Raw genomic sequence first — 13,258 nt, 5'->3', positions numbered from 1 at the left:
TTATCCTCCTCCACTGAAAGTCTCCAGGCAATCCACAAAAAACCTTGGAGGAAAAAAAAAAAAAAAAAAAAAAAAAAAAAAAAAAAAACTCAAACATAAAAAAGAGAAAAAAGAATAGTGGAAAGAAAGATAAGCACAGCAGCTCTTTTGACTCTTCTTGCAACCACCTCCACCATCACCATCCACTACCACTACACTCCCCCTCATGTTCTTATTGAGATCATTACCTCAATAGAACCGCTCTCTTATTACTAGGGTTTCCCCCTCCGATGAATCTCCGCCCGTCGCATTGTTGCTCAACCATCAACCATTATCACAACTACACAGTACTTCTACTACTGCGGGTTGACACACAGCTCTCCAACTAACCAACCCTCATCACTACTACTGCAAAACAATCTCCACTTCTCCTCCACTTTTCACCACCACTCCTGTACTTCCCCTGGCTTGACTCGCGCCTCTCCCCTCTTTCTCTCTTTCTCATTCTTCCCTCTTCCCTTCCTGCCCTCCGACCGTGGCTTTGTTCCCTTATCAGCCTGCGCTGTCCCCTCCTCCGATTTATTCTTTCAATTTTTTCAACCGTTCTCCGACCTGGTTCTTTCTTGAGACCAATCCTCCCGCTCCCGCCTCGTCTATTTTTCAGGCCTGACATGGTTCACTCAACGAGCGAAGAACGTGCTGTACATTTGACTCGAGAGGCTGTTGAATTGATAGATGCTGGTCATCGTGAGGTATGCCCGACTTGGTTTCTTTTTAGCACCCAACAGTTATTTCCGACCGGTCTTCGTGGTTGCGCATTCCGCGCTTTGCGACCGCTTCAAATGGCTAACGGCTCTTCGTCATCGATTGCAGGCCGCTTCGCGGAACCTTCGAGAAGCGCTCACCCTAGCACCCGAACATCCAGCTGTCAAAGAAGCTTTCCTCAAAATCCAAGAAGAGGAGGCAAATGGACATCATCTCCTAGACCTCTGTCGACGATATAGTTCAGGGAAGGACGAATCTGCGGGCAAAGATGCCGCCCTCTACTTGCGCACCGACGGCCTCAAACCGCCCGAGGAGGTTGCACTAGAATGTGTCAAATTTATCTTGGCGCAACACCCACATGCCTTGTCCTCGCTGCAGGACGATATTATCTCCGGCCTGGTTCGCCAGAGCAATAGTGTGCGCCAGCACTTCTCCAACCAGCTCCAGATTTCCGTCACCACCTTCTTCGATGACATTTACGAACGGGGCGATGCAGCTGCGGTTTGCCTCGACACTGTCGTCCTAGATCCTTCCGTTTGGCCATCGCAGGATGCCCGTCTGCACTGTGAGCGTGAGCTCTTCCAACTTTTTATCGCCAAGCTTATGGAATCCGGTCACGATATGGACGGTCGCTCGCTGAAGGGTATTGCGCGGCTGCTGGCTGTCGACGCGGCCAAATTGCAAGATCTAGTGGATGACGAGAGTCTCGACGTGATCCTTTCGTCCCTGGATTCTCGCCTCCCTCTTGAGTGGAGGAGCCAGGCTACGTTGGCAACCGTTAAATACCTGGAGGTTTCTAAGGAGGTTGGCCAGAATCGGTTCTCCCAGCTCATCTCGACGAAGGTAATCAAGGGCCGCAGTGACGGCTTGATCGAGGCTTTCTCTGCAACAGCCGCCGTCTTCCCGGTGATTCCGGAGACTGCCGCAGCACTGTTTCTCTCGGAGAGTTTCCTGGCTGCATTAGCTCCCTTGACTTCCAGAGATGCCAAAAGCAAGAAAGTTGAGACCTCGTTTTTGGAACTCCTTAATGCTGCTTGCGTCAACAAGGCCTGCCGTGAGGCGATCTTCAAGCATTTGTCTACCTGGCTTTCCCATCTTCTCACCAACGGCAGTGACCAAAGCTCTGAATTGGCAGCAGTCATCCTGGCCAAGGTTCGGACCTCTGCGCAGGTCGCACCCTCCGAAACCAATGGCAAGATCCAGGACGACGACACTCGGGTCACAGAGCTTGTTGATCGATTCAAGGACGCCATGTCGAAGCATAAGGGTGAAGGCATTGCTAATGTGATTGAAGGATTGGCATTTGCTTCGGTCAAGCCCGCCGTGAAGGAGCAGCTTGCTAAGGATCCGACTTTTGTACAGAACCTCATTCGGGTGCTGCACGAGAATTCCACCGTGCCGTCAGTTCTCTATGGTGGCTTCATGGTCATCATGAACCTCACGCAATTCCTCCCCAACCTGACAGAGGAACAAAAGAGGGTATCGCAGCTGAAGTCGTATGCCGAAGCATCGCCAAACGCTCGCAAGGGTTCCGATCCCTTGGACGATGAACAGCACGTCATTGCCCGCTGCACCGCACTTGTGGATGCGGGAATTATTCCTCTTCTGGTTGACTGTGTCAAGACAAGCCTGCCCTCCGTCCAGATTCTCATGAGCAAGATCCTCCTCTCTCTGTCTAGTGATCGGAAATCTCGTGGAAAGCAAGCGCAACAAGGCGCCGTCAAGTTGTTGATCAATATGTCGACCGTGAAGCAAGGCTCGACTCCGAATGAGATTGTTAGCAATGCTTCTCATGCGCTCGCGCGAATTCTAATCTCTGTCAATCCCGCGCTCGTTTTTCCAAGCTCCGGGTTCCCTCAGATCACGTCTGCCATTCGACCTCTGACCGCGCTGCTCTCCATCCCCGAGACAACCAGTCTTTCCACAGAGCAACCGCGGGACTTGCTCCCTGTCTTTGAGAGCTTGCTGGCTCTGACTAATCTGGCCTCGCATCCAGATGAGTCCGCCCCTGACGCCATTGTTCGCCAGGCTTGGTCAGTCATCGAAGACCTCCTCCTCTCCAACAGTCTCCTGGTACAGCGCGCTGCTTGCGAGCTAGTTTGTAATTTGATGACCTGCGAAGCGGGTGTGGTAAAATTCGCGGATGGCTCGAAACGTGCTGCTCAACGTCTGCATATCTTGTTGGCTCTGACCGATACTGACGACCTCGCAACGCAAAGTGCCGCGGGTGGAGCCCTCGCCATGTTGACCGAGTTTGATGCGGCCATCGCAGGTGTTCTGGAACGGCCCCGTGGTGTTCAATTGCTGCTTGGTCTCTGTCAAGAAGAAGACGACGGGCTTGTTCACCGCGGTGTGACCTGTATCAGAAACATGACCTGCCTTGCCACTGGTGACGTCTGTCGCCGGGCCAAAGAAGCCATTAAGCAGAATGATGGCATTGAAATCATGAAGAATTTGCTGAAGAAGACCAAGAACCCTGCTGTCCTGCAGATTGGTGTCGAAGCCCTCAAGCCCTTGGTGGCCTAGGTCTTTTGTCTCTATAACGAGGCTTCTATGTTATTTTCTAGTCAGTCTCGGTGTTTCATACCTTTTGTGCTCGATAAAGCGTTGTGAGTTTGCGGGTTTGAAGCTTGCGTGAAGGGTCTGGTGTTCGGTTAGGTTGTGTGGTTCTTTGCGGCGTTTATAATCAGCCTGTGAGACTTTGGGTGTTATGGTGTGTTTCTCATCTCAACGATTATAGCTGGTCCTATGAGCGTGGGGAACGGTGGCTGAATTTTCTCAACGCGTCAGGGAAATTCGAGTGGATTTGTCCCCTTTCGAGTCCGCCATAGACCAGAATGATGTGCTCTTTTCTTGAAGTCAACATGAGCTTGATACCTTTTATTGAATGACATTCTCGACGAGGTGTATTATTGATGAGATGAACGTAGTCGGATCAAGGGGTTAAATATCAATCCAGTAATTGGCGGAGAAGGTGAAGGCTTGATGCGGAGTAACCGAGCAGAGTGCGGGGGTGGACGGGGCCGGCAATGGATGTGGGGAGACCACAGTGGAGATAGCAAGAGAGTAGGGAGAGACCTGGTGAACAAGGTGGGAATGTCTGGGTTCATTCCCTGCTTCTTAATGAGACAAGAAGACGAAACTCCAGGCTTCTTGGTCTTTCCTTCGTTTCGTTTCTCAGATATGGATCTCTCTTGCAGGGGCATAGGTTCAAGGTCGATCTGGTTCGCCCATTCAGATGCTCTAGTAAGAGAAAAGAACTTGCAGAGCGATTCACCGCACCTGAAGTAATCCGTTTGTGAAAAGGGTCGCGAGAGAGAGAAGAGCGTAAGAAAAACTGGGTGATGAAAGGGGGCAGTAGGGGTTTTGAGCGAAATCGAAACGGTAGGGTTAACTAACGGGCATTTTCAAGCACGGCGGTGTTGGTGGTGGTGGTCGAAAAATCGCGCATGCAAACACAACCAACCCACACCACACATCGACCTTAACGTTAACCCCCTGCCGGCCGCCCTTTGGGGTTGTTGTGGGAGTTTAAGGCGCGGTTTTTTGTGATCTACTGGATACGAATATTTTTCTATGTGGGATTTAACTTCTTGGGGAGTTTATAGGGTTTCAGCTTATGGAAGAAGTGAAATAGGGGGGAGGTGGGCTTATTTGCACATTTGCTGATACTATAAAGAATGACTGTTGTTTGTTTGTGGTGAAAATGACCGTACTGCAGTGGATTGGGCTTTTGCATTTGCATTAATGGGGTGCTTTGAAAGGATTATGGCTGGGGTTGTCGTGATAAAGAGGACTACAATGGTAGGTCTACAAAGAGGGGGAGGATGTTTGGGTGATTCCGTCTTCTGCATTTTTGATTCAGCCATGATAGAAGTTTACTGCTGAGTGTTTTGTCTTCATGCTCGGCTGTTTGGGGTATTCATTTGCGTGTTTCCGGTATCGGTGATTTGCTCTGCCTTTCGCCTGGAAATTTCTTGCTGGTACAGGACTGTTTGTTTAATGGGTGGGTAACATGGCTCTGACTCTGTGGTGCAATCATGCAATCGATACCGGAACCTGGACAGGTAAGTCCATCTTTGAGCCATTGTTCGAATTGAGCTTACTTCTTGTCCTTGTTGGGCGTTCAAGTCAAGTGGGCTCAGAGGGCAGAGTCGAGGATGTACATAGTCGCGGCGTTATCAGTCGCTGGTTCCGCCGGTGATATGCTCGCTGCACTTCAGTCGCTGGTACCTCCAATGGTGTCCTCGCCGCGCTTTCAGTCAGTAGTACCATGAGTTGAAGAGACTGCGTCAGCGCCAATTGCTGGGAGCGCAATGGCACCAGTCACCAAGCAAGCCGCCAAGCCCAAGGTCATGGAGTGCTTCATTGTCGGCTGCGAAGATCTTGTCGATTCTGTACAGCGGAAGAGAAATTAGAAGTGTAATGGCAGAAATCGTAAAAATTAGGAGAAAGTTGAAATCCAATGTCGGGATCTTGTCTGTAAAATGGCATTCTGATGACACGAAATCAGCCCGTCTTTATACTGTAGGAAAACAGGTCCGTCTGACAGTCGAGGGCACGGAGTACACCAGCTGCGGGGTCACGCAATCCTGAGTAGAATGGGCTTGGAGTGATGTTGCATTGCTGGGTCTGATTCTGCCATGATGTTCGTATTGATAACGGCGCCAATTGCGATGGCTTCTTCAAGTTGCCATTGTGGGTGAGGCTGAATACAGAGTTGCAGTTGAATGAAGGCGATGTTGACCTTTGTGGATTTTGTCAGTGAAAGCAAAGGTAACTGATTATGCTGGTAGAGCTTACCCTCTTGCTGATGTGGAGATGTCCTCGGATACTGCTGCAGCTAATATCGCAATGGCTGATATTGGAGGCACAGTACTAGGTGAAAGGTGGGATGTGATAGTCACATAGATCGTGTTTGACACGGCTGTGAAGGCGGTCAACTTCTCTCACCCCCGCATTACTACCAGCGGGGCAGACGAGCTAAACAAAGGATTGTTGTGGTTTGAGAATCCTTGCCGAAGGTCAGCAAACTTCGAACCTCCTGTCGAAAACAAGATCTCACATAATGGCGAAGGTACGGAGAAACACTATCCTACTGAGCTTGCTGTCACCGAGAGAGGACTACTCACTCCGTGGACTCCCCTAAGCTTATTCCTTCCTCGAAACAGACTTCAAGGCAGTAAGCTCTGAAAGTGAATTATATTCGGCACAGACTGACTCATGCAGTGCTATCGAGCCTAATTCTCTCCTTGATTTACGCAATCATTCTACCATCCCGTATATCACCCCGAGTGTTTACACAATAAAAAAAAAACCAGGCTCAGTTGTCAGGCTCATTTGCCTCAGCAACTAAACAGCCTTAGCGGCATGGAGCCCCGTCGTTGCGGCTAGAACACCGACGTCATATTGTGTATACATGATGGCTCGACAACTACAACTTATCTGTCAAGGTCATGTAAGCACAGTTTACCTCAACTAAAGCTATACAGGTACAGTGCGGAACCAGTGCCGCTATCTTTCTGACAAGCATTCACTTTCTCATGTATGCACATCTTCGAGTTGGGCCTTCACTACAGAACACAACCGAGCGCGCAAATGAGAGCACAAAGAAGGATCTTGCCTATCTTTATGGCTTGACTCGTATTTGTTCCTTGGGTAGCATTCAGAGCACTTGCCGGGCTTTCTCTGCAAGACTAAGGTCATGCGTCTAGTCTATTCTACACCAAGGGCAAGCATACCTCATGAATCAAGTGACCAGGTTGAGTCTCTACGCTACTATCTGACTCATGTGTTTGGTAGCTGCTTTGGACCACATACTCTGAGCTATATATGAGGATTCAATGGTCGAGTCTCTATCAATGGGCCTGCAGTCCAGTCGTTATGTGCAGTAGCCTCGCAACTCCGGTCACAGGAGTTACAAGCATGCGGCAGGGTGACATCGTGAGGTTCTACCCCCGCAGCCGCTGTGTCTTCAACTGCAACATCGTCACCTCACCTCATACCGAGGTATCGTGATGAATGACGGCATGATGAGAGTCGACAGCTGTGCCAACGTTGAGTAAGAATGCGCCTAGTTAGTGAGAAGGGGGTTGCCGCTTGCCTCTGGCCAAATTCTTCACGAAAATGACGCTAGGTTATGCGCAACTGAATTGGCGTTGGAGCTAGTCGTTGATAGTGTTACATCTGTATAATTGGATAGCATGATCAGGACCGATCGGAGCTGGACCACCGGCCCACTCCTGTCGACGTTCTTCACTGACACTTTATAACTGCCAAGCTAACTCGCGCAGTTGGCTCACTTACCCTAGCAGGTGCCGCGCCGCTGCCTCCTTCTCAGTCAAGCCAGTGAACACTCTAAATCATTGTCGGCAGAACGTGGAGACCAACGTACTGCATAGTAATGCTTCTGTTCGAACACGAGAGGGATCGTGCATCTTAAGCACATGATTCGACGGGACTAGCTAGGGGTAATATGTTGCTACTAAAGCTTCTAGGACTGAAGAAGGGTGTTTTCAGAGATGCAGTGTGCTCTCGTCGGTGTCTGAGCCATGATAGGTGGACATATCTCATGTCACTAACGACGCTGTCGATATTCTGATTTGACAACCATCATTCATTAGACAGCAGGGCCCGACTAGCCCTTAGCTAACAAGAACTCGGGGCATGGGAACGGACATGGCCTCAATTCGTCTTGAATTGCGGCTCTCACACGCTGAGAAGGTACCTGCTCCACAGAGTGACAAGCATTGATCCGGACTTCTCCCAGCGAAAGGCTTTGTTGTTCGCAATCAAACACTTGAGCTTACTTCACCAAGGCCTGTATTTCTCTGATATTAAGTATGCAAAGCCCAAATCCAGCGATGGTCTTCCATTTGGACATGACTTAGACATCGAGGCTGGCGAGATCAACTAATTTGAGTAGTGAATGAGCAGCAACTGGACCATCGGAGGTTGGCAGAAGATATAAGATACGATGGTGGACAGATAATCCCAGTTTCTTGATAACCTCGAAAGCTAGAAACAGACCATAGCCAGGCCATGTTGTCCTGTTTCGCTTGTATTAAGATCCTTGCTGTAGGTCAGCTTGTGTAGAAAGAGTCCCCGTGACAAGTGGAAGTGCGTAGTATTCAAGATTAAGTCCTCTAGTCCCAAGACACCCCGAGGTCAGGCGATCAAGATGCCTCTGTTGGGTTCTGAAGTGTGTTCATGAGAAGCGTGGAGAATCAAGGCATCATGAAGTTACAGTCAAGACTGAAGTAAGGAATATGCATCTCAAATTAGTGAGTAGAGCACAGTACAGTAAACCTGCAGCATGGAAGGTCATCTGACTTGACGGGGACAGTCCCCCCATCCTATCCAGACAGTGACGATATTCCCTGATCTGCAACACAATCTCAAATTGAACCACTAGAGAATCATGCCTTATGCTCCGGCTGGGAGCTTATCACCTCGTTCTACTGTATCTGGAACTATGCAATCACACGCTTGATACTAAAATGGTTAATAGACTCCTTCGAACTCCGAATGGACAGCACTCGGCCACGAAGATCCTTCTTTACCCCTCCTCCTCCCGAACGCATCTGGCAACAAATCAGAGGGAGGTGACAGTGAGGGGAATCGGTGATCACCGCTGCGAGGGAAAATATCCCACCAGAATGATTTCTGCTTCTCGAATCCGCCAGAGTCCAGCCGGGGAAGCAGCGGGTCACCGGATGATTCTCTTCACCTATCATCACCTCTGGTTATCAGAAACCCCGCCCATTCAATAACAGTCTAGATCTAGAAGGCTTAATTTATGAACCGGGGCAAGGATTCACTGCGCTATTGGCAGGCTAACACCTGGTGTGAAATTTAGATTTTAAAGACAGGACAACGGCCCCTTTTTTCAAGCAACAGGCGAACCCTCCCAAGTCAGAACCAGAGCCAAGTCAAATCATTCACTGCTCAGCACTGAGCCACCGCTATTTGACCTGTTATCCAAACAGATCCAGGAGCGGAAACTCATCAGATCCTCATTCCTCACAGACTCTCAAACTCAGTGCTGGGCCGAACCAATCTTCTGCGGAGAAGTTGCGAGCAAATCAGGGAGCGTCCGGCGTGCAGCAGATCCAGCCGCCCGCGTTCAATGGTCATTCCGCCCCGGAATTCCTCTGCTTCTTACGTCGAAGTGGATTCCTATGGTCCCCACTCGGGGTTAGCAGTTGATATTTTTGTTCGATCATATGTCTTGGGGCTCTTGGCCGACTCTCGCACGTGCTGATAGCTCGGTCCCTTTCCTTTGTCGCTTGGTCCCAAGGATTCCCGACTGTATATGACCCGTGGCTCTCTCTTTCTTCTCTTCAATCTTCAAACCCCCGAAATCTCTCAGTATACGACTATTCAGGGTATTCCCACTATCCCCTCTATCTTACAGCCATGACTCTGCGATAAACTAACGGATGGCTTTGTGCTCGAAGTCCGACCTGTCTTTCCTCTCTTGTCTGCCCCAGATCCACCTCTAGATTTGATCATCATTTCGTCAGCTGTGTTAAGATCCTTGGTCACAAACGCATCCTCAATCCTAGAGATTTATATCCCACCCTCTCTCCTCGGGCCAACAATTCGAACCCTCCGCTACTTAATACCTCTCGAAAATGAAATTCGGACGCAACTTACCCCGCAATGTGGTTCCGGAATGGAGCGCAAACTACATTCATTATAAGGACTTGAAAAAGCTCATCAAAGCAGCGGCGGAGAACGTAAAATCGGGACACGAGGCTGATCTTGCAGGTAAGTTCGGGTTTATTCTCTTTGTATCAGACGAAATGCACCTTGTTGACTCGGCATTCAGGATTTTTCTACGCTCTCGACCGGAACCTCGAAGATGTTGACTACTTCTACAACAAAAAATACGCTGACTTCGCGCGCCGTATGAAGATATTGGAAGAGCGATATGGCCCGTCACTGGATGGCCGCCAGCGCCTGGACACGGAAGAAGTGGAGGACTTGTTGGCGGCATTGCTCGAGCTACGTGGCCAATGGCGCAAACTGCAGTGGTATGGAGAAGTCAATCGTCGAGGCTTCATCAAGATCACCAAGAAGCTGGACAAAAAAGTCGGCGTTCAGACGCAACAAAAATATCTGGAGACGAAGGTGGACCCGCTTCCCTTCGCCTCGAATCCGGAAATCACCACTGCTCTGAAGAAGATTAATGACCGCTTGTCCGTCCTTGGGGAACAGAAAAGTAACGATGATGCCAGCTCAACGCACTCGTCTCTGTCATTCAAAGCGGGCCGATCGCGGCCTCATCTGAATCTGCCAGCCAGTATGCTGCAAGCTGTTGATGAAGCGTTGCGGAAGAACGATACACATGTTCTACTGGAGTTACTTGAGTCCTTAAAGACAGCTGCTGACGACTCAGGAGAGCACATCTATCTCAAAGTTCTCCAGAGCCTCCTTCAGCGATCTATCTATTATCGCGCGAACGCATGCATTACAGTGCTACTTAATCGCATGGACACGCTCGATGAGGAGGATGATATCAACAAGCGTAACTGTATTCATCGGCTTGTGATCTCTATTGGTCGCGCACAGTCCACCAGTGATTCGGAACAGTCTGCTTCTTTGGTCCTTGACTTCCCTCTGGAAACGTCGAACTATATTACCCCTGCTGCCTTGCCCACTCTGCAAGCGCCTCGCTCGGTGGTAAAAGAGGAAGATTTCCCTCAACATTTGGAAAGATCTGATCCGCCGGTGTCACTGTTGCAGCATATACTTGATCAGCTTCAGCCTTCCCAGCGCAAGGCCTTGCTTGCGAAAGATATCTCCGGGCGTACTCCGCTTCACTATGCAGCGCAATATGGGTTCAAGGTTGTGTGCGAAGTAATCATCGAGCACCTGCAGGCGTGGGATATGTTTGACGTCAACGAGGGCATCGATGGCCCACGTTGGCAAGACAATGATGGCTGGGCTCCGCTGCATTTGAGTGTCGTGGGTGGCCATCCCTTGACTACTAATTGTCTTCTCGAATCGGAAAACTGGCACGGAGCCAATAAAGACAAAGCGAAAATCCGCAAACAAGTGTCGCGCTCGAGTGCTGTGCTGGCTCTGGCAACCAAAGCGAACTTTGTTGATATCGTGCGGCTCTTGGTCGAGGCCGGTGTGGACATCAATTACCAGGACGATCACGGCGAAACTGCACTCCATGTGGCCGCTCGCTTTGGGCATGATCTGTGCGCGGAGATCCTGCTACAGGGGAACGCGGACCAGAAGGCTGACACTGAGCTCGCTGAGAAGACGTATGGCTGGACGCCGCTGTTCATTGCTTGTGTGGACGGAGCCTTGCGTGTTGTAGAATTGTTAATTGAAGCAGGCGCTGAACTTGAAAGGCTGGACTCATCCGGTTGGACTGCAAAGGAGCATGCCGCTCTTAGAGGTCATCTCGATATTGCTCGTTGTCTCGCAAAGGTCACGCCGCCGCCTGAGATCAGCGAAGCGGAGCCTGTCATCCCCGTGCCAACTGTCTCGTCTGCTCCACCATCTCCTCCGCCGTCTTCTTTGGCTGACAGGCGGTCCAATGCGCCTGCCAGTAGCTCCCCACTGCGCACCGCAGAGCCTATCAAGACCTTCGGTCATCGGTATCTCACTGATGAGTCGATGATTCTGGTCAGTCTGGGCACTATGGACATGCGCAGCTCTCTTGAGGCTGTCAATCTCGACCGGATTCCTCTAGAGAGCGCTCACTCCACCCAGCTAGACACGGCCCTCTCGATCGTCGTTTCCGCCAGCGGGGCTCGTGGGGAGCCTGAGATAATCGATCTTCCTGTCCAAGACAATATTTCCACCGAACCCATCGTTTTCCATGCTAAGGATGCTTCGAAGGTCCGGCTCTTGTTCGATCTAGTCCCAACTTACGCTGGCTCTAAGGACAAGATTGTGGGACGAGGAGTTGCTTTGCTCTCGAGTATCAAGCCCACTCTTGGTTCTCATCGCATCAACCTCAAGGGCGACTCCACAGTTCCTATCGTTGCAGCGAATACACTGGAAGTGATTGGCTCCGTCACGTTCAATTTTCTGATCATCACGCCGTTCAAGCATCCTAACATGACAATCACGGGGGACAGAACGTACTGGAAAAGTATGAGTTCCACTATGGTGATTGGGCACCGTGGCTTGGGTAAGAACTTTGCCAGCCGCAACTCATTACAGCTCGGCGAGAATACCGTACAGTCTTTCATCGCCGCTGCAAACCTGGGTGCTTCCTACGTGGAATTCGACGTCCAGCTGACAAAAGACCACGTGCCTGTTATTTACCATGATTTTCTTGTCAGCGAGACGGGAATTGACGCCCCGGTCCACACCCTCACTCTGGAACAGTTCCTTCAACTAGGAGACAACAAACCTGCCCGTCGGCCTGGTTCACCGCCGCAAACGCCAGACGTGCTAGGCAAAGACAACTACTTCAATACTCGCCCGCGGTCGATGTCCGTCGGTGGTTCAGAATATGATCCGTCTGAGATGAACGAGAAAATCAAGCATACCCGTGACTTCAAAAAGAAGGGCTTTAAAGGCAACAGCCGTGGCAACCACATCCAAGCTCCTTTCGCCACCTTGGAGGAACTGTTCAAGAAACTACCTCAATCCGTTGGATTCAACATCGAGCTGAGTGAGTATCCCATCGAGAGTAGTTCAAGGACGATCTGACCAAGGTTGCAGAGTATCCCATGCTCCACGAGAGCGAGGAGGAAGAAATGGACACTTATGCGGTGGAGCTGAATTCATTCGTGGACACTGTCCTTACCAAGGTCTATGATCTAGGCCAGGGACGCAACATGATCTTCTCCAGCTTCAACCCGGACGTGTGCTTGCTGCTTTCCTTCAAGCAACCGTCCATTCCAGTGCTTTTCCTGTCGGACTCCGGAGCATCTCCTGTTGGCGATATCCGTGCTAGTAGTCTACAGGAAGCGGTTCGCTTCGCATCCCGATGGAACCTGCTCGGCGTTGTCTCGCAGGCCGAGGCTCTTGTTCTGTGTCCTCGGCTCGTCCGAGTGGTGAAGGAATCTGGGTTGGTGTGTGTGTCCTATGGAGCCATCAACAACGACCCGGCCAATGTCAAAGTAAGCCCCTGGCTGCGTAGATTGAGTGTCTTCTCTAACCGTTTCATAGCTGCAAGTTGCCGAGGGAATCGATGCGGTGATTGTGGACTCAGTCCTTGCCATTCGAAAAGGACTCACTGAACATGAAAGCAAACGCGGGACGCCGGGAGTCTCACCGCAACCCAGCCCTCTGGCGCAGCCTACAGCCAGGGCACTCAAAGACTCGATCTCAATTCCCGTGCTGGAACAGACGGAGGAGAAGGACAACCGTCTTCACGTGAAGCCGTAGGCACTCATCTGAGCAGCTTCCGGTGATGGTTCAACAAGCGGCCAGCTGGACATTTCGCCCGATTAATTACACATAGATTGCACGTGGGATCTCCATCCCATCTAGAACTCGATCATCGTTTAGGTTTGTCCTTTGTGGACGGATAGTG

The 13,258-nt window shown here is 50.5% G+C and overlaps 2 protein-coding genes across 2 annotated transcripts; both read left to right on the top strand.

Moving 5' to 3' along the window:
- The first annotated feature begins 434 nt into the window (after positions 1 to 434).
- BP01DRAFT_67675 (UNC45-central domain-containing protein) lies at positions 435 to 3,500 on the top strand. The gene is made up of 2 exons (XM_025580016.1): positions 435 to 731; positions 853 to 3,500. The coding sequence occupies exons 1-2, from the start codon at positions 651 to 653 to the stop codon at positions 3,268 to 3,270; spliced, it is 2,499 nt and encodes an 832-aa protein (XP_025430501.1). The 5' UTR covers positions 435 to 650; the 3' UTR covers positions 3,271 to 3,500.
- A 5,448-nt stretch (positions 3,501 to 8,948) lies between these two features.
- Positions 8,949 to 13,250, top strand: BP01DRAFT_67621 (glycerophosphocholine phosphodiesterase). The gene is made up of 4 exons (XM_025580015.1): positions 8,949 to 9,516; positions 9,578 to 12,391; positions 12,442 to 12,842; positions 12,892 to 13,250. Exons 1-4 carry the CDS (start codon positions 9,381 to 9,383, stop codon positions 13,108 to 13,110), a joined length of 3,570 nt encoding a protein of 1,189 aa, XP_025430500.1. The 5' UTR covers positions 8,949 to 9,380; the 3' UTR covers positions 13,111 to 13,250.
- The last annotated feature ends 8 nt before the right edge of the window (positions 13,251 to 13,258 follow it).

This window comes from Aspergillus saccharolyticus (genome assembly GCF_003184585.1).
Source record: "Aspergillus saccharolyticus JOP 1030-1 unplaced genomic scaffold BP01scaffold_19, whole genome shotgun sequence".
Lineage (NCBI taxonomy): Eukaryota > Fungi > Ascomycota > Eurotiomycetes > Eurotiales > Aspergillaceae > Aspergillus > Aspergillus saccharolyticus.
Note: the sequence above shows the minus strand (reverse complement) of the source record. Positions and strands in the feature narration are given on the sequence as shown.